The sequence below is a fragment of the Camponotus vicinus genome, unplaced genomic scaffold (assembly GCF_025532165.1).
Source record: "Camponotus vicinus isolate PSW18456_S1 unplaced genomic scaffold, iyCamVici1.0 SCAF_9, whole genome shotgun sequence".
Classification (NCBI taxonomy): Eukaryota; Metazoa; Arthropoda; class Insecta; order Hymenoptera; family Formicidae; genus Camponotus; species Camponotus vicinus.
This window is the reverse complement of record NW_028141981.1, coordinates 1,285,846-1,310,570: the sequence shown is the minus strand read 5'-3', so window position 1 is coordinate 1,310,570 and position 24,725 is coordinate 1,285,846. Positions and strand designations below refer to the sequence as shown.

Sequence of the window (24,725 nt, the reverse complement as noted above, 5' to 3'; positions counted from 1 at the left end):
ATAGGCCCCACAGTGATAGACAACTGGCTGTGTTCGGAAAACTCAACAATTTGTATCATCGAACAACTATCCGTGATTGGGGTAGATCTACCAATCACGTCTCTTTTCCAACAGCATATTAAACCCGACCGTACATATGTATTTTTTAAACGAAATTTGTTCATTGATGTTAAGCCGTAATCACACTACGGGTTGCGGGCTGAGTTGCGGTTGAAATTGACCAATCAGAACAAAGCAATTTGTCGGCCGGCTACTCTGATTGGTCAATTCCAACCGCAACCGAGCCTGCAACCCGTAGTGTGATTACGGCTTTACAGGGGGCGTCATGCGTCACGTGATTCACGTATTATCGTGTGTATGCATTCTATTTTGCTGTCAAGTATGTCATATATGAATGAGGGTAAACGTATATAAATAATTTGTCAATAATGTCAAATTTGAAGACTTCCATAGAGTATATCCTCAACTTTTGATGAATATAATGAGAAGTAAACGTCGCATTTGTATTTATATCAAATTTCTTATCCTTTAATACACTAGTATGAAAAATTTCGTATGCGGAGATAGAGGTTATATGCGTTAAATACAAGTTCAACATCAATCAAAATATATTATATACAGATGATCGGATGACGCATATCAATGAAACAATGAATGTGAGTACTATAATAGAATTTACTAATTTTGAGCAAGTTTATTTACTATTCCTTTAGTATCGTGACATTAATCGTAGCTCATTTAGTGCCCTCGTGAATCGATAAGAGGGACTAATCAAATATTCTCTCAAGAAAATTTAGTATCTAAATTAATTGAGAATTTACATTTGGCATTTCAAGAAAATATATTTGATGTTGAAATGAAACTGAAGTTGAAATAAAAGCCGAATCGTCACAATCATTGCATTATTTTTGAATTGCAAAAATATTAAATGTTTTTTTCTTGCTAATGTTTTACAATCTATCTCACACAGTAAATATTGTATAATATATATTTATTATATATATTTAATTTAAATATATTTTTTATGTTATATTTAAATTTGTAGCCAATTAAAAATTTATTAATTATCGTCTAACGTATATATATCAGTCGTTATCGTTAAAAGATAAATATAAACACATAATCAAACTTACTATGTTTATACTAAGAATTATCTTTGCCCCTTTAACCCGTATGTTGTGAAAGCTGACCTCGGTGGCATAAATGTCCCATTTTAAATCTCGTAACGTCTGATTACATGTTGATAAAAGTTAATTACATGCCATACATTACTCTAATCGGCTATTAACTGGTTAATATAATTATTTTACTGTACTTAGAAAATGTGCGATTCCGCATTTATTTATATTCCTTTTACAAATATGTATAAAATTCACATGTAAAGTAAATAATCTCATTAAAGACAATGAACAAAGCGGAAGAGGAGCACATTGAAAAGATATTTATCTACAAATTTCCGACATGCACTACAAATCAAGAATACACATTGGAAGTTCCAATAAAAATACCATATCATGGTTCCATAAAAGAATTGATGCATCGTATAATGTCATCGTTCAAGCTACCATGTTACATAGAATCAGACTTGTTAGAAACTCTGCAACGTAGTATCAAAGAGTTTACGCTGCAGTTTTATGATGATAAATCAGAAAAACTTATAGAAGCTGCCAAAACAGGCACTCTGGATTTAGAAGATATAATTAAAAATTGGGAGAAGATATACAAACAGAAGACAGTGGAATATTCTGATCCCATTGGAACTACAGATGAGGAATTATTTGCTGCGGCATATCACAGATTAGTACATTCTCCATCTTTAGAACCAATTTTACAAGCAGAGCATAAATTTGGCCGAGATGTTACTGAAGTAATTCAAATGAGAGATACTGACTACGAGCATCTCACACAAAAGTTAGTAAAAATTATTCTTTTCATGTTTCTCAATTTTTTTTTATATGTATATTCTTATATAAAATTTGCCATATCTTTAAAAAAATGTGAAAATAAAAAATAAATAATTATTTATAGCTTAGAATTTTAATAAGAAATAACTGAAAAAAAGAATAAAATTAATTTCTCATGAAAATAATCTTTTATAAATTTCAGACAAACCGATGAAATGCGCGTTGCCGTCGAAGCTCTCGAAGCAGGATCTACTGAAAAATCAATAAACGATATGGCAGGTCGTCATTTCGAAGAGCAGAGTTTATTACAAGGTTATTGGGGATCTAGGATCGATGCATTGAGATTAGATCAACGCCGACAGTATCGAAATTGGATCATGAGGATGCTCGAGGAACAACAAACTAGTATGATACCCACGCCGGTGTACGTTTTCCTTTGCATATTTAAATTTTAATCAATATAGCAGCAAAATTTAAAACATCAAACCAAAGTAAAAAATATATATATTTCACATTTTTTAAACAGTGGTTCGCCTATGATACCATTGCCACCGTTACGTCCGGCTTTAGACAAATTCGTTCATAGCGAAGAAAAACAGATGACCGATTATCCTTTATTAGAAGAAAGTTTTACGATACATTTGGGATCGCAGATGAAACAAATGCATAACATACGTATATTGACCGGAGACGTGCTGGACTTTTGTCGTACCAAAAATAGTGAATCCGGGTAAGTTGTAATAATTTTATTCAAACTTTTAATATAGAATATATTAAACTAGAGCCTTCTTTCTTTTTTTGTATCTTTCTCTCTCTTCCTCTTAAATAATTATAATAGAAAATATGTTAAATGTAGGATGGATCCAACACCACAAAGACTGCAAACAGCTTTAGGACTGTACTCGAACGATTTATGTGGATTAGTTCTTCTAAGTGATAATCATTTAGGCAGTTATTCCGGAATAACGAAAGGTATTTTTCAAGATATAATAAATCATATATCAGCGATTTAAAAAATTTTTTATGACCTTAGCAATATATATTTTTTACCATGTTAAAATTACTATGTTGTTGCAGAATTATGCTCGATATGTCAATTAACGACAGAATTCCATTTTCCGCCGATCGATGAACAATTGGAAAAGATTCGGGAAGACGTAAAAGATGCTGTTGCCTGGAGACAGATGCATTACAGAGAAGGAAATGATCCTCATGTAAGTGAAATTGTTAAAAATTTGACTTCAAATATAATAATCATATGTAATTATACATCGTAACAGACGAAAAAATCCACAACAAGCAAGAGTTTGCAAACGGGAGATGTTTTTATCACGAGACATTCCAATCTGGCACAAGTTCACGTAGTATTTCACATGGTGGTGAATGACTCTTTAAGATCTGGTAAATGATTGTACTCACAAGCATGAATTTCTCATATTACATCCGATTTATATACTTGATACGCAATCTTAATTTTATTAGGTGATATCAATTCAAGGCATCCTGCTATTCTGGGATTGAGAAATATTTTGAAGACGGCGTGTTGTAACGATGTGACGACATTGACAATACCCGTGTTACTCGTCCACGAAATGTCAGAGGTAATTTATCATGCAGATAACTCAGGCGAATAATTCTTAGATTATTAGACGAAAATATAATTGACCTTCATCGATATGATGGACATAGGATATGACGGTCGCTTGGTGCACGAAGCGAGCCGAATTAGTTTTCAAGTGCGTGAAAGGTTTCATGATCGAAATGGCGTCTTGGGGTGGAGCCGAGCTGAAGAATCTCCAGTTTCTCGTGCCGAAAGTAAGTTTGATACGATAAGAGTAATCTGTTGAGATTAAAAAAAAGCGATATCGTTGTTATTTATTGCTTGCAGGGAATGTCGGAGGAGGTATTCGGAACATTAGCCACAATGTTGCCTAGCATTTTTCGAGTATCAAATCCGCTAGTTTTCAAAGCTACCAGCACTCCGCAAACCCCGAAAAAGTAAATGACTCTTGTTGTCTCTGTTATCGTTGTATATACGCGCGAGAAATATTGCAATATTTATTACTGTGTGTATATCGTCTACATGCAGCTGCAATTATCCGTCGCAGGCGCGAAAAAGATATGACCCTGTGAATAAATGTCTGACTTTTAACGAGCTTTTTGTTTATACTACTTTCACACAATTAATTGCTCATCAAGTCAATATTCGCAATGCCAATTTTTTCCATAAGATATTTCGAAATTCATATTTGACATATCAAACAAAAGCAATGTATATTAATCATCCTCCTTTGTTTTCGTAACTGATAAAATATTAACATCATATTTTTTGTATTCTATTTCTTTATCTAGTATTAATTTTACAAAACTATGATTATTTAAAATTGCTTAATACATAATTATTTGTCTCTATTTGCAAAATTCGTTTAATGTAAAAAATTCAATATATTTATAAAAATATATGTATTTAAAAATGTAGTTAAAAATATATGTATTTAAAAAAAGAGGCGCCACAGAATTTGTTAAATAATTTCAATAAATAATATAGAATAAGATGAACAAAACATGAGCGACATTATCGCCGTTAGACGTGCGACAGGGAGCGAGGTTTATCGCTTTTTACCACATTTTTATCTTCAAAACAGATATAGCTAACGGCATTCGGACGCAAGTCTCATCGCGAGATGCAACATTAACTCGTCTCTCCGTGCGTTCTAACGAATCATAAATTTCGCAAACTCGGAGATATTGTTCCAATGATGTTTAATTGAAAAAATATATGCGATTAAGTGTGGCGGAAAGAGAGAGAGAGAGAGACAATCACCGACCAGTCCCAAATCGGTGGATTTACGTATGCGGCATCACCTCGTAATCGCCAATTTATCTGAAAGCGGTACGTTAGCCTCGATTTTGAACTTCTGACCGAGGGCGGATTAAATTTAACACACGAAGTCGATCTGTGAAAAAATATTTGCCTTCGAAGCGGACTTCGTATCTAATACGATCGTGCATTCGAGCTTTATCAAATTGCAAAATATAGCGAGCAATAAAATATTTTATAGTTTTAATTATTTTTTATCAATTAAATTATTTAAATTAACATGCAGGAATTAATTATTAATTTATATACGAATACACACACACACATACAAAGCAGAGTGATCGCTTTAATATGACGTAACAATTTTTGCTTATCAGTCCGATCGTACTGGTTCATTGAAAGATTTTAAAAAGATAAAGCGACAAATCACGATTTTCCGAATCAATAAACCGGATAACAGGAATACGATGGTCGATCGAAGCGTGGAGAACATTATAATATATTTTTAACGCTTTTATCCCCCTCTTAACTCGACACTGCGATCTTCAGCAGAGAGTGTTGTGAATTCATTACCATTCCATCGAATCGTGGTGTGAGAAGTACAGTCCAGCTAGGTGGTCCCGGCGATTGGGTGCATCGAGAAATCGGATCGCTCCAAAAAGATCGACTAATCATAATCAGATACCACCTGGCATCATGTGGTTTGGATCGCTTATGTTTTTGACCATCGTCGTTTCATTCGTCTCGGCTTCAAGAACGGTGGGTTTTTCCGGCTGATGATTTTCCTTTTATCTAATTGAATCGTCGTCAATTGTCGACGGCTAATAGTTTACAATTTTCCGGAATATCCGGTGAAATATTCCCGGTTTATATCGCGAATATCAACTTCCGGTCGCGTTTATCATTTTCTTAAATTTCACCGTTTTCTTGCGAGAGAATGATAGTTTATGATTCAAATTGTTTCTATAAATTTATATTTTAAATAATTTATAATTTGTGCGTGTTAGACGTTCTCTTTTTCCATTTCCAATGTAAAGATACGTGAAATTAACGTCCGTTTCAATATCGTTAAATTTGATCGTACACGTATTCCAGTAACAGTTATAGACCATTTTGCGAATGAGTAAAAATTTCTTAAAAGATTGTTGATTACAGATTGACCTGTCATTCCGTAAATTAAAAAAAGAAGATTTCTTTGTGACAATACAATCGCAATTGAATCTGCGAGAAATGACAGATCTCATTCTGAGGGGAAATGAATTTGACAGTTTTCTGGACTGCTCCACTTACTTGGAAAACATTATAACATTGGACTTGTCTCAGAATCATCTTCAACGATTCTTTTTCTTGTGCAAAGAAGAATATAATTTGCAAATGTTAAATGTAAGCCACAATAAATTAGAATACATCGATGACAATGCTCTCAATGATCGGATACCAAAGTTAAAGATATTAGATCTTTCCTTCAACAAACTCACTGTCGTCAATGAAACCATGCTGCAATATCTAACGGTATAATAATAATTTTAAGGCAATTTTACTTTTACGAATACTTTTTATAGAAATTTTGTAACACGTTTTCACAATTTTAACAAAACGCAATGAATTAAATTTCTTTTAGATTCTCGAATATCTGTCTTTATCCCATAATCCTATAGGAGATGGGATACATAAAAGCGCATTTGGGACCTTAAGAGCACTAAAGCATCTCGATCTGAAGAATATATCCGCACCATACTTCTCGTCCGACTTCTTCAAGAACTTGACGCATCTATCAACTCTCGATCTATCCTGGAACCCAATCAGCGAGACACCTCTATTGCCGATGAATTTGCAGGAACTAGACTTATCCGGCACGCAAATGATAAATTTCGCAAATTTATATCTACCACAGCTACGAGAGCTAAAGCTGAACCACATGCCGAACTTGACGTCATTGGCTCTGAATGATCTCGTAGACCTCCCTAGTCTGGAGATATTATCAATGATCGGTTGCAGACGATTGATTAAACTTAGCCTTTTGCCGGAGCTCCGAATACTACCTCGATTGCAACGACTCTCGATAAAAGACTGTGGCCTTGAAAGCCTAGATATTGAATTGCGTGCATTGGTGCAACGAACACCGGTCATTGAACTGGAAAACAATCCCTGGAGATGCGATTGCAAATTGGAATGGATCAGTTTGTTAAATTTGAACAAAAATCTCAGTCGAGATATCAGGTAAGAAATAGAAGATGATATTACTCTCAGTTGATACAATATTGATTAAAAGTAAAATAGAACATAAAGTTTTTATTGTGCTATCACTTTATGTTTCGCTTTCATCTGAATTATTTAAAATATTTTTCATATCTATTACACACAAATAATCTCTATCTGGAATAATATGTTGCGAAATAGGATGATAACAGCATTCCCGTTTGCCACATCAAGCTTCATCTCCTTGCCTTTAGATGTCTCAAGATTTCTGATTTAAAAGTTTTTTTCGTCAAATGAATATTTTGCTAAAATAATGAGCTTGATCGATTAAAATTTTATATTTAGATATAGACATTATAACTGTCTAACTTTATTTTCTAGTATATTAAATCATTAAGAATGATTGACGATGAAAATATAGATATTCGTTATATTTGTTCAATAGATGCTATGCACCGGATCAACATCATGACAAGCTGCTCGCTGAAATACCAAACTACGAGCTGCGATGCGAATACGAGTCTTCAATTCTTTATCCAATCTTGTGGACGTGCCTCTCGTTGTTTGTTTCCCTAATCATCGTCGTGATTTTAGTTTTCCTCAAACGACCGATAAGTCAATGGATCTTTAAGAAAAGAAATGGGGATACCGTCTCGTACAAGAACGTCGTCGAATCGAACAATGATCTGATCCGAATACTGGCGGTATCTGAGACGCACGAAAACAACGAACAATAAAGCTAAATTACGATAAGAAAAGAGAAAAATACACAAGAGTATACGGACAATCATTGGACTTAAAGATAGATATTTAATCGAATTTTTTGGAAAAATTTTGTCGCAATATTTAAATAATATAATGTAGTATAATTAATGATATACAACGCAAAATGTCACGAAATGACATTGATATATACAAAACAATCTAAAAAATTACTATTTGTAAGATATTAAATTTTTTGCACCCAATGATAAGATTAATTCCAGAATTATGTCTTTAGATAACAAATTATTACATAATCAAATAGATACTGTAATAAACATCGAGAAAAGTCACTCATGCGACGCTCTGTAAATTCGAAAGACCAAGTGCTGCAGATTCGAGTAGGACGTTCCCAGTGTTCGATAATAATACGAAACTCTTGCGGTCGAATAAAACGTCTGCATTATTTTTTTTCTGTTGGTAAGAATCGGCGTATTTTAAAAACCCCTTTACCTTTGTTCCACGCGGCGCGTCCGTTGCCTGGCACAAAAGAAAAACGGATACAAAGAACGCAATGGCTCATTTGCCCTGAATGACGGCAAGATCCTCTTCCGCGTAACGACGCGGCAACGCGTAGCTCAACGCACGAATTATCGTGCGTGGCATCTTGAGAACGCATAACTAATTGAAGTTCTACGAGATTCCGCCGCAAAGAGTTCAGTCTCCGGTTGAACCTCTTTCGAATGATGAGCGAAAGGAGCTCTTGATACAGTCTTTAGAATCGAAGTCAACCCTGAATATGCTTTATTCTAAGACACTGTCTATATTTTAGAATAGAATAAAAGATACTTCTCTCAAGTATCTTGCTTTTGCTTTGAAGAAGAAATTATTAATGATCGAACCAAAAGTTTTCTAAGGGCTTGCTGCGAAATATGAAAAGAAAATTACCCTTTGTAAGCTCGTTAGAATTTTTTGTTATAATTCATTGGAAAACTATCAAAAAAAATTTTTATATTTATAATTCCTTTTTCGTCTACACTTTTATGTTGCATTTATTTTTCAACATGGAGATTTACATCTCAATAAACACGATTGTGCGAATCCAATCAGATCTTGGTATGCACGACACTTCGATCGTTGATGAAACGTTAAGGACGTGCAGGACGTTACGCGCTCCGTTCTAGGAAGGGGCGCAATATATTGGCGTGTTATACGATGAGCCAGCAAATGGTGCTATGAAGATCGTCAGTTTACGTGACGTGCACCGTGATCGCGTGCGATGTAGCGATCAGCCATTGTATCGAGGTATGATCTTCCTATGGGAGGCCTATATTGGGTTACGCCCGAGTAGAAAGAGAGGCCCCCATGGGCAAGGATGCTTGGGGAGTCACAACATGCAGAAGAGAGGAGCGCTAAAAATCTTGGAGAAAGATACGCTGCGTGGTGTCGAGAACGGAAGCTCGTGATTACAATAATTCCCTGCCTGTGAGGATATGCCCGACAAAATATGCAATTGTCATCTTTAACTTTACATGCCCTTTTTCCGTCAGAAAAGCACAGCATTAGAATGCGATAAATTTATCCACCTCCGAGACCACTTCACTTCTTGTTAATCTATCTGTGATTAAATGTCTCCATTCATATTTTTTAAAAACAATTTTATGAAAGTACTCGATGAAGATTCAACTTATCGTATCATATTATAATAGAGATAGCTTTTCATTATTTTGTAAAGAATACAATGTAAAATTTCTTCACGTTATGTCAAAATTTTCATCTGAAAATCTTTTACTTTTATCTCATTTTTATTTATACGTGTGCTTTATACATGTTATTCTTAGTTTAATTTATCTGGAAAATCGTACTTGATTCGAATTTAGTCCAATTAACAATGAAAACGTATTCGCTACTCCGCATATCGCATATCTCTTACATGAAATATCAATTTGAATCAACGAGAACTCCGCAGGCTTCCCATCCGGAGTACAGATAAAGCGGCTGAACATTGCGGAATATTTTTTTCATCATGCCGGTGAGCGAACATAGGGGTTGAAGGGGAGGTTTTGGCGGCAAGAGGAAAAGAGAGAGAGGAGGAGGAGGTGAGCGATAGAGGTTCTACCCTCCTCGCGCGGTGGTGTCGAGTATCCGTAATTCGAGATTCCGTGCGAGCCAATTTGACGAGAGCCGGTGGAAAAATAATACACCGCCTACCAGCACGAGATATCGCGAGAGCGTGCGGAGGCGAATTTTAACGGTCAAACGGCGAAACACGTGGGCGGACCCTGTCGTGGAATATCGTGTTTCGGACCGTGAAGAGAAGATCCTATACAGGAACCCTAAAATGTCTCGCGCTGGCGTTTTGTTGGAAAAACAGCGTGGGCGATATTGCCCGTACCCGGTGACGGTCGAGATACTTGCTCCCAAGTATTTAGCCGTACAAGACGATATATATCGATACCCTTAGGACAATCAATATCCTCGAGGGATCTTGAGTAGATGATGAATTAACGCGATAAATTCTTTATACTCAATTATAATAGACACTGAAAAAAAGTATAATACGCTAATGAAATATTCTAAAAACTTACAGTACTGTTTATATATAATTTAAGTGCTTGGTTCTTGGCCTCAATTAATTAAAGACTAGATTGTGTATACGCGTTAATTTTTTTTTTACTTTTTATACGCGTGCGTGAACGTGTATATACGTTCTTTTGAACAACAGAAAAATTTCCCGAGGCACGCACTTTGTTAATCAAGCGCACAGCTGACTTAGCGCTCGGCGAAACATATTTTTATAACAGCCCTCTACATTACGATTCGTTAAGCCAGCGACTGCATTAACTAAGCTAATCCCTTAATTACGTTCCTCTTATTTCTTCTCGCTTCTTCTCTCCCGCTCTTCCAGCGGCGACTCTCACGCTTCCTGCATCATCCTTCACTTGGTAATTAAAGAATTTGATGAAATCCCGCGGACGTATACACGCGGAAAAACACGCATCCGCAAATAGGTAACTTTCGCACGCGTTATACAGCATGATATACAATATTGTTGCTTTCAAGTCACCGCTCAAATATCACACCGATTCAATTAATGTAATCAACGAATAATTATCAGTCACGAGAAAGAGGGAGAGAGAAAGAGAGAATCATATTTCGCACGTTTAATAATAATAGATATTATGATGTGTGGCAAACACACGCGAGATAACTTTGATAACATTATATTTTAATGAGAGTATTGCTTCATTCATAAAACGCATCATTCGCAACAACATTATCGCGAACTAATTGCGAGCCTCTTCGGTGACTTTAACATGTATAAGTGACTTAAAATATTACACGACAGGATCTTACGATATTACATTGTACATACGCTGACAGACATCTGTCCTCGTTACACGTTAAACCGTACTGCACTTACAGACGTGCATCCAAACGCGCGTTTTGCATCGACCGAAAACAGCCGCATGCCGCGGAGCGATTTTCGCTGGCGGGGTTTTATCTGATTAAACCGACGTAGAAACATGGGGTTATACGTGTAAGCTTTCCGAGCCCGTCTATGGGGAGAGAGGCCGAACAAATGAATAATGAAAATAAAACCCTGGTGATGCTATCGGTAAGCACCACGGGATTACGTACGCATCAGCGCGCCCGCGATGAACTTATATTATGGAACCCTCCGTGTATGTATGTGTTGCGTCACATGCGTGTAACGCGCGCGCGTGCGTGCGTGAGTGCGTGTGCGCGCGAGACCGCAAAAGGAAAGCGAGCGGCTTTTTCGCGCGTAAGAGTTCGCCAAGTTTCTCGCACCGGGATAAGCATTTAAATGGGAAATCAGGGAGACTCTAAAATACTTTACACCCTTACGCATAACGTAGTGATTTATTACCACGAGAAGAGATATTTGCAACCATGTTTTGTGCAAACGTGTAAATTTTGCAGAATGCAATTTTTTTTAAACATTCTATGCAATAGAGCTATTCCTGGTTTTATTCTGTGTGAGTCTCAGTATTTATGACGATTATTAATATTAAAAATAATAATACTATTGTTTTAGGTCGTTATTTCGTCAGATTAACAATATGAAGGAAGACAGGCAGCGAACAATGCAAAATAAGACGAAATATGACAATGACCCTTATACTATTCGTAGTTCGGTGTTCATTCACGATTATGTGGCGATTGTCACGTATAGGTACTTTTGAATAGTCGTCTTTTGGGTAAAATAGAGACTGCGAGCTTATGGGGTATAAGTGTCACCAACCGCAATAGTTGCCAAATGTATCGGCTGTTCGTTGGAACACGCCGATTATGTCGAGGTGTGAATTTACGGCCAATAGATGATCGTGAACACAAAAGAAAGGCCCCATGGGCCAAGCCGCTTACGATCAATACCTCGATCTTTCGATCTCGTCGCGTCCAGTCGTGAGAGTGTCCATTCGAGGTATAATGGTGAATGGACGAAAAATGTGTTTTTTAAATACTCACCGGCTACTCGTCGACTTAGAATCGATCAAAGCCTTACATGTAAGTCTCCATAAGTTTGGGAAAAACACGTTTCATGTACAAGATAATTTATATATGTTATTATTTGTACATGTTATTTCTCTCCATATGACCAGACCATCTACTCTTTGTTAATTTAGATTCTGCTCATTTCTTATCCTAAAAATCTAGTAAATCTCTGCAAAAAACGGAAAAAATATTATTTATGAAAGAGAAATTTTTCGAATTTTCTTCTCATTAATGATGGAGACTACTTGGAAAATAACTACTATTTAATAATTGAAATTTTAACAACAACGCAGCAATAAGAAAATGAATGTGTAAATGAGTGAATTGAATGAACAATCTTTTGCATTATATTTTGAGTGATCAGTTACACAAAAGCCAAAGACTGTGTCTTTTTAAACGAGGAATACAATAAAATGGCATGGTCATTTTCATTTGTATTTTCAATTTCTTTTTGAATATATATTCTAGAAAACCGAGACTAATACTGAAATGTCGAGGATAGTCACGTACGTTTTTATTTCCTTCTTAAAGGAATACCCGAACGATACCATAATTATTTTTAGATCATCTAGAAACCTGCCTTTTAACAAATGTCAATCCTTCTTAATAACTCAGTATAAAATAAAATACACAAAGACTTGAAATTTGACCCAACTGCAACCTGTCCTATTGTATATATAACAACTATCGACAGGTAGCTATTATATATAGATTGAAAGGCATAACTAAACTTTAGAAATTAAATCCATAAGTAATAAATCCGATAGAAAATAAAATATAATAATTTAATGATATTGCATTTGATGATATTCATTTCTTTTTTCTTATAAATAAAAAGATGAAATATTAATAAAAATTGCTAAATTTGCAATTATGTATTCAAAATTATTCAATTATTTTCTCTTAGAGAAAAACTTCATTAAAAATTTAAATATATTTATGAACAATATAAAAAATAAATTTTATGTATTATATATATTATATATTATATTATATATTTTATTATGTATTTATTATATATTTTATGTGTATTATACGTTACACGCATGCACATACATACATGCAGAGTAGATCCGAAGAAAATCAATTTGCAGTTTAGAAACGAAAAAAACACCACGTAAAGGCGTATGCAAATCTTCCTAAGATCGGTCTTTCCCGCTTTCGAAAGAAAAAAAAAGCATTCTGCAGTGCTCAAAGTGACAACGAGGCGTTTTAAAAGGCCACCCATTCGCCGGGCTAAGATGTAACATAACAAACAGCCCGAGGAAACGTATTTGCTTGGGGCAATATCGAGTTCCCGGGCACTTCCTGCGCTTCTTCATCGTTTTCTTCTTCGTGGCGCCGATGCAGTCGGCGACTTGACATCCTACAGATTGACGAGCGCCACCCCCGAAGACAGCAGGAATAGAATGGAGTGCATTTAGTCGCGAGTGTGACTTTTTTTTACGCCATCCCGCAGATAGCATACGAAAATACACGCGCGACAATAGACTTCATTTATGATAAATGTAAAGATTTTTATAATTACATGCAGTTTACATGTCTCGTAAATGTCAAATTAATAATTGCTCATTTTCAAAAATTATATAATTTACACTAATTTACGTAAATTTAATTCCTTTTCCAAAAGTGAAAAAAGTAAATTTCCAACATCTTATTGATGTGAAATTAAAGGAATGTAACAATTTTTCTCTCTCGTCGATTACGGTATTTTTTTCCATACAAGGCCGAAAGGATTAGTGACAATAAATTCATTAAATTCTATTAAAATTGCCGATACATCTCACGGCTATTTGGTTCGTGATTACGTATCTTACGCACGAGCGAGTTGCCGACTGCAAATTTCCCGCGGGTTTTACAAAATCGCCAACGATTCGCGGAATTATCGCCGCATCAGAGTGCATTCTTCTCGCGTATTTCGAACGAAATTCAACATTACAAATGTCGCGGCCGGCAAAAGCGGCTCGTTGCTGCGGCGTTTTGGTCGATCGGTTTTGCGCGCGAAAATTACGACGGAGCCGTCGGTTCTGTTAAAAGCACGATATAAATTCGGAATAGTGCGCGCACCCCCGGAAGCGCGTGGGGCTGATGTGCGAGAGGGCGGCGCTCGAGCGTTTATGATTGCGATAATGCCAAACACAATATCCCGGAAAATTTTATCGGCCAGCCGAACGACGGCACGCGTGGGAAACCGTGCGAAAAATAATAATGAGATGTCCGCGGAGAGAACAAGAGAGGAGAGGACTGGAGGGCAAACGGTAGAACGGAAGGAGAGTGACGGGAAGCTGAAAGAGGGAGAGTAAAACGACAAGCAACAGAGATCGAGAGTGTACACAGTAGACAGAAACGACGAAGAGGAAACGGAGAGAAAAAAATGTACGCGTCAAAATGAGATACAGGCGGATCAACGTGGCAGAAAGAGAGAAAGACAGAGAGAGAGAGACGAAGCGAGGGTATGAGAAACGTAGGAGCAGAAGGAAAAAGCAAAGGAGAGAGGGAGAGAAGAATGGAAAATTTGCGAAACGTTTAATCGACGTGTAGAACAATCTCTCCCGAGAAATATCTACCTGAAAAAGAGGCATTGGAAAAGCCTGTCGACGCGAATCTCTTCTATTTTGAATATAAAGTGGGCGATGAGATTTTTCCCGCCGCGGGAAAAAAGTGCGTAGTAGATGAATGTACGGACAGGCCTTCGCGCGGCGGAGAAATTTTTTAACAAATTCGCTTTATGGGAACTATATTTTCTCTGTCAGCTCGTTTAACGTTCTGACGAGCACGCGCGATGAAAGATTTTTCCGTAGCGGATCGACGCGCAATCGAATTTTTTAAGGGCGCAATGAAGGTTGACGATGTAATCTCTGTGGCGCTCTTTTATCTCCGCGAATCGAAAGAAATTAATCTCATTAAAAAACTCGACACGTAAAAACAGTTCCGACGAAATTAGTCGCTCGATTTCGCACAAGCGCAGTATGTTATGAACAATTCACTTTACTAACGTAGATTACATGGTAATGTCAGTATGTACTATATATATATATATATATATATATATATATATATATATATATATATATATATATATTATTATTATTTAATATATATATATATATTATTATTTATATCTCATAATTAGTGATATATATATATATATATATATATATATATATATCACTAATTATGAGATATAAATAATAATTGAATATATACACGTATACACACACATACAAAATAATCACAGTCGGCAAAATTTTCACTATTGTCTCAATATTCACGAGGCGCCTATAAAGTGCTCCGAAATCACCAGCGGCCGCAATGAGATATTATCTCGCAGGAGGGAAGGAGACGCGGCCGCAGCCTCCGACTAAGGATAGCGGAATTAGTGGGACCCTTGTTAACGACCTCATTAACCCGTGATTACGTCCATAGGAGGAGGGTCGGGTTAGCGAAGCCCCGAGTCTGGCCCAGAAAAGTAAAACAAACAAATGGCCATGGCGCCATCGCGCAGATGAGTCCCGTCATCCAGCGGGACCCCCGCCATCCCGTCGACCTTTCGGTCAGGTTTTTCTTAATCCCACCCTCCCCCCCAAGACCCTGCAATCTTCCTTCCTCCTCCTTTCGAACCTTAAATTTCATCCTCCGGAGTGGATCCTCTATAAACACACATCCCGAAGTGGGACGAATCGCCGCCGGCGCCACTGTGTGCGAGGTTGAAGATCTGCGGTTTTTCGAAATTGACTTTTCGACTGGCGAACTTCGACTGCCGGATCTACGGCGACTTCCCGTACTTTGGCAGATCGCTGCCAACGATAAGAAGCAACGTGTGCGGAGGACCATCGGGAAAATAATGGGACGGCTGTTCCGTATTGTGGTGTTTGTGTGCTTTTCGAGAGAACGAAGCGCGACATCAATATAGTATGTGTGTTAAACTTCAAGCACGCGTTAAACTTAAATTAATTTTCTAACTCCAATTAGTGATTCGATGACTTTTAATGTACATTTCTACGATATAGGAATTTGTAACAATAAAAATATATCACGAATATATAAATTACAAATCCATTAAATTTTAGAATTAGAATTTATTTCAAAATTCTTTAATAAACTTCTGATGGTTTTTTCTCTTGACACGAGATACAAAGTTATTAATTTTATTTACAAACGTATCGCGAGAATTTTTATCAATAATCAAAATTTAAACGCGGAAATGTATCATAGATGTAGGTATGTACGACTTTGTGCTGCAAAAGAGAACCTGTCGACTCGAATAAGGTAAGAAAAAAAAACGCGACGGAATATAAAGAGCCGGCTCGGTCTCGTCCAACTACGACTACACGAGCCCGTACAATACAACGCGATACGTCGCAACGAGACTAATGCGGTACCAGGAACTCCCCATTAGACGGACGTTAAATAATAAAGCCGCCATATTAGGCGAGGATACCCCATAGTACGCACCGAGCAGAGAAGGATTATCCCACAACGATACGTCTCGTTCTTCCCCTTCTTGTCAGTAGCGTCTCTCTGCTGCAACGAGCGCTGCAAACTCGGGTAGCACGAATAAAAGGTTGCTACGTACGTACAATAGTGCGAGCTTACGTCCAATAAAATCGGTCTGCTTATACCGATTTGCGGGCCGGCGATTTTTAGAATCGTAAGCCGTTTTATCCGCGGAAATTGACAAATAATTCCGTTGCGACCTACGTTTGTCGTGCGATCGCAATATCGACGATAATCGACGACGTACATGAAATCGGAACGTCAGATAGGTTGAGATCGTATATCCGATTGTATGTCAAGTGCTCGAGAATAATATGCCCCTAAGTCTACGAGCTTATGACAAAAACGGTAGTATAATACATAAATCTATCGGAGTGTGTTAAGAGAAGGGCAACTGTCTAAATTATTTAACGTGACAAAAACTGGCAATATACAAATTAATTTGCTTCACAAACAAGATCGATATATAAATATGACATGTATAAATTTGTTATATTTTTATCTTTGTTCTTCTCGTATGAGAAATTTTTCGACAAATGGTCGTATTTTTTCGTTTCGAGCTTAATAAATTCATGAATTATAAAGTCTCTACTCTTTTTCTCTTTATCCTGTTTATTCGTAAAACACGTGTTTCACTACAGACAATTGTATGCTTCCTTTTTTCAAACTCAGTTGACGAGTTTGGCGCGTAATTACCGCGCAACGTGTTACGTAAGGTCGTAATCGCGACTCGCGAATTGGTTGCATATTTAGAAACATTTAATTGCTTCTACGTGGTGAATCGCGCATTCTAATCCGCCGAGAGAGCCACAAGAACGCGCGGTTACATTCTATCATGCGGCGTAATCGACTAGGTGCGTCGTGTAGCGACGATAGTAGATGAAGTACGTAGAACATATACTTATTTGAACATGCACACACACATGCATACAAAACACGGATGCGGTTTACGCTTCTCCTCGGTTTCCTGGCGGCGATTAATCTACCCCGTGTAACGATTCCTTCTTGACAGTTCTCATCGCGGAAAGTAATAGCCGCCGCGAGATGAGGAATTCAATGGTGAGGCAGCCTCGCCTGGTCTCGCACCACAATACCCACCCACGAGATACGCTCTCCTCGCGTCGACAAATGTTTTCGCTTAGAGTGGCGAACCCTTGAAAATCGACGCGGCTAAGGGAAAAACGGTGGATGCGACGGAGGAGGAAAGAATAGCGCGGCGAGAGAAAGTAAAATGGCTGCCATGCGACGGAATCATTTGTTCTGGGAAGCCTCCGGGTCGGCAAACAAACGACGCCGCACGCGATAGATCGATCCGCGTAATCGAGGGTGAGATGATGGAGCGGTATAATACCCGCGGCCTACCTGTCGTTATCGCGACATTTATCTGTGAGCTATTCCGCGTCCGATATTCTATTATATATCCTGCACGACCGTAATCCATTATCGGCGCGTCCCGATGTATGTGTATGCGACCTTCGATATTTGTCCATTGTCTACGCGTTTATTAATCGCGCCGGGCGAACGCGTTCGAGATATCATTAAAGACTCGACGCTGCGACATCATTAAAACGTTCGGAGTCGTCTCTGTTGTCGCTGTTACTGCTGCAGCACTTTCATGGTTGTATCTCTTGGTCCTTGACATCTGGCGATTACTCGGATTTTTACAGGGATATTTTTTTCAAATCTCGTTTTTCTCCGACGCGTTATTTATATTACAAATAAATCATAGATATAAAATAATATATTGTAAAGTGTGCCATGTATAATTGTATATATTAGAAATAAAGATGTATAAAGGATTGCGAGAGGTAAATGGAGAAAAATTCAAGCGTCAATCCGCAGGTAGAATGAAACCATTGCGAATAATTGCACATTCTACAACTATCCATCGCGTCCTATTTGAGCAGGATGGTCATTCATCGTCATAAACATCTGCTGACGTGCATCTTTTATATTTTTGTACCTATTCCTAGGTAATAATCTGACCAAATTTTTTTTCACTTTTCAGACCCACAAGGCCACCCACATGGCCGAAACGACCGATATATCCGTTTTGGTTTAAGCTGACAAAATGTCATTTTTAATCTTCCGCAGCGTTTCAATTTTTGACACTCAGAATATATATCGTCCATAAATCTCTACTAAAACGCGATGACTTAATCCGATACAGATCCACCAATATGCAGTTACGATTCAATAAACTATACACTCCAAATAGAAAATAAGCAGCACGTTGTTTTAGAAAAAAATTGCATAATATTCACATGCGTGTACGCATATCTATGCAATATTCACATTCATATCTAGTCACATTTATTTACAATAGACGAATGTTGAAGTAGAGAAAATAACGCGGTTCATCTATTTGACAAAATTTTAATTTACGTGATAGGCAACAAATATTTTATGCAAAATGGATGTACAACTGGCAAAAATATAAGAAAAGAAATATACAACTAACAAGAAATAAATTGTAAAATGTAAATAATTAAAATATGTAATGCATATTTTAAAAAAGAAAAACTAAAATTATAATTTCCGTCAATATACACCTTTTATAATAATAAAAGTTTTACATCATATTCAGAGACTAAGACACTTCATTTAGAGAGAAAACAAATAAATTCAATATAATATTTTAAAAATTTATAAGCCTGCTATATAAAGTTAAAAACATATATAGAAATTTAAATTGTAAGTAATTAATTTCGTGATAATAAATAATATTCATAAATTTTAGGAGAAATATTATTAAAAAGACATTGTGATTAGTCGATAAACGAACTGTGTACCGGAAATCATTACGCACAAAATGGTCATAAATCACTAAGCCTTTGGAAGCATAAAACCATATCGATGATAGGTACATAAAATCGGCATTATAGGAACCTAATAAAATTTCACTGTATAGGAGAGATAGATTACAACGGTCGAATGTTAACACAATGTGAAGATATTGCAACCCCTTTTGTAGGTGCACTATCAGGTATAGGCAGTATATACCATGACATAGACGTGATGTAAACGGATGGATGGCGGATTGTGACGGCAGAAAACATGAAGCTCCGAGAGTTACGGGACCATACTACGGGGATGATGGTGTCTTTCGAAAAACTCGAGGTAATCCCGCTCGCCCCGTAATCCGATTTAACCCTGGCCAATCGCAACCGCTGCCGGTTGCCGGTCGTGTAACGGAACGACCGTCGAGCGAACGTAAACGAGAGCAATCGGAAGGAATCATCCGCCACGGTGAAACCACGTTTACTTTTTCATTACCCGAATCGATCGAGAGAGATTTAACGGTCGCCCTCGTTTGATACGTTAAAGTCTGAGCGATTATTATTCACGCCGAAACATAAGTTATCAATGGGTATTAAATGTTGACCATTTAATCGATAAAATTTAAATGCCGTAAATTTAAGAAAATTTATACGCCGATGAATTTTAAAAGTACAAGCGACACGAAAATAATATCTCACATCTGCATCGAGCACGAATAGATTTTGTATATTTATGATGTGTAGACAGAATTATTGATTATATTTCTAAAATTTAATCTCCCTAGAAATGCTTCTCCAGGTAGACTTTTAAACTACGTTATGACAATCTCATTTTCGACAGTTAGATCTCTCTTTTTATGCGCAAGTCCGTATATGTAACAAATTTCGTTGAAATCGTCTACGGGTATTCCAAGGTTAAAATGAGATTTGCTGGACTACGTCGAGACGCGCGACCAAAGTGGAATAAAATCAGAATACCCATCGCGGAACTGGAGCTTTCGCGGTGGCTGCGCGTTCGATAAAACGGAGACGCCTTCGGCGCCGTCGCGCGTCCATGGTTCTTCAATATGCTCGCTTCTATCGTCATTCTATCTAAGATACATGAGATTTAATATAGGATTTTTCTTCATATAAAAATTCAAAACTATACCTCAGCAATAATTTCAGCGCTATTTTGACAAACCGAGCTTTTTGATGGAGAACTTTTTTTTATCATGAGAGAAAATATTTTCTCATGAAGAAATACAGATATCTAATAAAAAAATGAATATAATTGTTTCTTATGAATAGTATACTCTTTACAAATTTTATTAGTTTTCTGATAATAAAATATTCTTCACGTAAAATATCATATTATCAAATAATAATAATGTTAGAAAAAATATTTTCATATCAATTCTCGGTGATAAATAATAGAACAAGTGGGACAAATTCGAATGAAAGAAACGTAAAATTTTTGCCAAAGATTGAAAAAATGAACTAAAACTAGCAAAATACGTCTGAGAGCGCTGGTTGGCAGCCTATCAATCTTATCTAGCTATCACCGGGTACTAACGTCGAGAACAGTTCGTCGCGAGATCACGGCAACAGAAGCAACAGCAGCAGTGGCGTCACGGCAGCAGGAACAGCAGCAGCTCGCGAGATCATGTCTCGCCTCCCCTCTACGATCGCGTACAAGCTACCAACTTCTCCGTTCCACATTCTGCCGAGTGCATCGATCGCTCTCTCTCTCCTCGTCTCGCTTCCTTTCCGCCTGTCAGAGAGAGGGTGCGTGAGAGGTGCCGCCAGCATCAATGGTGGTGGAAGAGCATTCACGGTGGGGTTCGCATACCGGCTCCGGTTAGCGCGCGTGGTAGGGATAATTAAACCGACACAAGCGTAGCTCCCTACACTGCCTAACGGAAGGACGAAGAAAGGTTACCATGGCTACGTGGATAGGATCCGGCCAATCCCGGTGTGCCTCGTAGGCGTGGTCTGTACATTGGCACCCCGATACCTTCTATCTCTATCTCTTTTTCTCACCCGTACCCCTCCGCAAAGTCGAAAGGTGGTGGAGGTAGCGAGACAGAGGTAGAGGTACGTCTAGAGCGCCAGCGAGACAGCCTGGTTGCAACGGGCGCGTACAAACGTATCATGCTGGGTAGGGCCGGTGCCGAGATGCCGGCTTGTAAACGAAACCAGTTTGCTATCCGATACGATCCAGGCAACAGCGGCCTCGCGTGATATCCCCACGACGTGGAAGAACGTCAGCGTGCCTGGGCCTAGTGGGTGTTACCCTGAGCGACCTGGAGAACGAACCTCGCGCGAACCGATCTGACAGGGACTTACGATGGGCATCGGAGATCCTACGACAGGCTCCTACTGTATCAATTCACGACATTGCCACGTGTCATTCCAAGAATTGTTTTAAATTTAATCGGTGACGTGTCGTGCGACGCGAGAAAGAGGAAATTACCAAGTTCCCAGAATTTAGTACTTGCGGAAACAATTAATTGTTTTTCAAGAATAATCTCTTTCTTCTTATAAGAGATTTAAAAACTCGTTGCATCTCTCTCTCTCTCTAAATGTCGTAACACCTGGCTTTTGTACTCCCGTACTTAAAAATTGTACAGTGTCAATGGTGAAGTGGATAATCCTCCAGTGACGTTACGTCTGTTTGTAATATGAGAGAACGTATCGCGGGTGATTTCGACGAATCATGAAAAAATCCAAGAGCAAACATAAATCGGAGCCGCGTGTTTCTTGAACCGCGACCGGGTGACATCGACTCCGAAGCAGGCTGGACCTGGCAGAATTGGTGGATCGTGAGAAGATCGCCGTTCCAGGAAGATGTCCGCCGCTGGGACCACGCCGTCGAACGCGAACGGTCCGCTCGTACCTGCTCCGATATTCGCTTTGCCAACGTTATCCTTTTCCGTCAGCCAAGTGGCCACGGTCTGCGAGACCTTGGAGGAAAGCGGTGACATCGAAAGGCTGGCTAGGTTTCTATGGAGTCTTCCGGTCGCTCATCCCAACATCCAGGAACTGAATCAGAGCGAGGCCGTCCTCAGAGCGCGGGCCATCGTGGCGTTCCACTCGGGACATTATCGCGAGCTCTACGCCATCCTAGAGAGGCACAAATTTACCAAGGACTCCCACGGTAAGCTGCAGGCCATGTGGCTGGAAGCGCACTACCAGGAAGCCGAGAAACTTCGCGGCCGACCGCTGGGTCCCGTGGACAAGTATCGCGTTCGGAAGAAATTTCCGTTGCCAAGAACGATCTGGGACGGCGAGCAGAAGACGCACTGCTTCAAAGAGAGAACCAGGTCGCTGCTCAGAGAATGGTATCTTCAGGATCCTTATCCGAATCCGGGAAAGAAACGAGAGCTAGCCGCTGCGACGGGACTCACGCCGACGCAGGTTGGAAATTGGTTCAAAAATAGAAGGCAGAGGGATCGCGCTGCTGCGGCGAAAAACAGGTGTGTCATAAATCTAATCCTATTCTTCCCGTTAGCCGGAAAGATTATTTAAGAAGAATAATCACCGAAACGATGAAAATCACGTTTCCGTTGCGATCCTGTCAAACAATTTCGATTTGCCAAACAATTTCGAATTTTTAAACTCATTTAAATTACAATATTCTTTTTTTGCAAAATTCTTATCATTCTTATAATCTGACTTTAGAGCACAATCCAAATTTCATATAAATGTAATTCAATCTCTATAAAAAATGGAGTTGATAGAATTTATCTCTATAAAGTATACTAATATAAAAAAATATATATATATTTTTGGGGGATAAGAAAGAGCAAAATATTTTTTATACGTTGCTTTCTTTGGTATTCATGCATTTAAATCTTCAATGTCATGAAACACCCACACCATAAATAAGTTAACGAGCATAAATTTATAAACATATGCACGTTTGTAAGCAGTCGCAAAATTAGAAGTTTACGTAAATTAAAATAATATATATTGCATCAAATATATATATAATAATAAAAAAAATTATTACTAAGTAATAATTAAATTATTGAATCTGCAATATATAGAAAGTGCTAAATAATTCTGTTGTAAAAATATGCGCGTATATCTTATATCTAAGGAGAATGCATATCTTAAACGAAAGTAGCCAGTACCGTTAAACTTTAAAGTTTGAGCCTTGGATCTTTTACACAAAAGAAATACATCTTCTCCATATTTCACCGGTAACACATGGCTAAAACAATGAACCCATATGGAAGACATATTTCTATGATGTAAAATTTACTGGAAAATCTTTTGCATTCTACACAGTACTACTTGTTTCGCAAGTGCTAGTCGCCGCGTTAAAATTTCCAATACCAATAGATTAATTACAAAAGTTACGACAAAAACTGTAAGAAAATTGATCGATTATCGTAATTCCACTCATCAAGATAATCAACATCGTTTTATATGAAATGTCACGCGAAGAATCTACCATGATAAATCGAAGAGGCCGATTCACATACGTCTTAGAAATCGTCGGTTATAAGGTAGAAGGAAAGTTTTGTTCATTAAGTAGCGTTTAATGGAAGTTAATCGCGAAACGATTAGTGGTTTAGGTCCCTTTAGACAGATTGTTGTACTGTGTCCTCGGCAAACGAGCCTTTGTGCTTGCCCCAAGGTCCCCGCGTGGAGGGTCGCGTAATTTCATTTTGACGTCCGACGGAGGGTCGCTGCCGTCGGGCGAACGACGATTTTCGAATTACGTCTTTCAAATTGTGTTTTGACGTCGCGTTCTCTCTTTCTCTCTTTTGCTCTCTATCTGGCGATACACCCGAGCGCCAAAGTTCCAGGATAGCTTTAAAATAGCATTTCAATCAGTCTCAAATCTCTGCTTTCTCCGTCTTTATGCAGGAAGATGAAAGAAATCTCACGTGGAAATATTTTTCGCCTTTTTCGTGCCTCGAATTTTGCATTTTTTCGTTAATCATATTCCTAATACAAGAGCTTAGGCGAAATGAACTTTTTTAAAAATATCCTCCTCAAAATTATTTAGACACTTATTGTTTCAAGATTCTTCTTTGATCGTAGCCATAGATTATTTTAAAGGTGCAGAAATACAGATGTAAGACCTGAGGAGACTGTCGACCTTAGAAAGAATAAAGGAATAAGACACGAGTGGAAAAAAGAAAGTCTGCTGATTAATTACAACTTGACATTAAGGGGATCATCAACGAGATGCAAATAGTACAAAAACGGAAGTATCTTTGTTAGGGATTTGTATCTATCATTTTCAGGCAACTCGACGAAGCCTCGTAACCAGGTAACAATCTGCTGATCGCATTGTTCAGCTATTTA

General features: G+C 37.9%; 4 protein-coding genes across 9 annotated transcripts in view; 3 read left to right on the top strand and 1 right to left on the bottom strand.

Moving 5' to 3' along the window:
* Positions 1–24,725, bottom strand: part of LOC145976746 (uncharacterized) — a 166,937-nt gene that overhangs the window by 52,234 nt on the left and 89,978 nt on the right. The window lies entirely within an intron of this gene.
* Positions 354–4,060, top strand: LOC145976836 (FERRY endosomal RAB5 effector complex subunit 3). Its single transcript, XM_083108264.1, has 10 exons — positions 354–656; positions 1,403–1,911; positions 2,107–2,328; positions 2,431–2,634; positions 2,761–2,876; positions 2,982–3,118; positions 3,185–3,305; positions 3,387–3,505; positions 3,594–3,719; positions 3,793–4,060. The coding sequence occupies exons 1-10, from the start codon at positions 630–632 to the stop codon at positions 3,904–3,906; spliced, it is 1,695 nt and encodes a 564-aa protein (XP_082964390.1). The 5' UTR covers positions 354–629; the 3' UTR covers positions 3,907–4,060.
* On the top strand, positions 4,558–8,099 carry LOC145976837 (uncharacterized). Of its 3 annotated transcripts, none has more exons than XM_083108266.1 (5): positions 4,558–4,797; positions 5,278–5,484; positions 5,881–6,237; positions 6,347–6,945; positions 7,370–8,099. In XM_083108266.1, exons 2-5 carry the CDS (start codon positions 5,422–5,424, stop codon positions 7,659–7,661), a joined length of 1,311 nt encoding a protein of 436 aa, XP_082964392.1. In that variant the 5' UTR covers positions 4,558–4,797; positions 5,278–5,421; the 3' UTR covers positions 7,662–8,099. The 3 variants fall into 3 exon arrangements, with proteins under 3 accessions (XP_082964392.1, XP_082964391.1, XP_082964394.1); XM_083108265.1 differs by having other exon boundaries at positions 5,275–5,484; XM_083108268.1 differs by lacking the exon at positions 5,278–5,484.
* Optix (optix) overlaps positions 21,527–24,725 on the top strand; it is a 45,911-nt gene continuing 42,712 nt past the window's right edge. For all 4 annotated transcript variants that reach the window (XM_083108087.1, XM_083108085.1, XM_083108086.1 and 1 more), the window contains exon 1: positions 21,527–22,879. In XM_083108087.1, the coding sequence (XP_082964213.1) occupies positions 22,251–22,879 (629 nt within the window). In that variant the 5' untranslated portion in view covers positions 21,527–22,250. The remainder of the gene's footprint in view (positions 22,880–24,725) is intronic.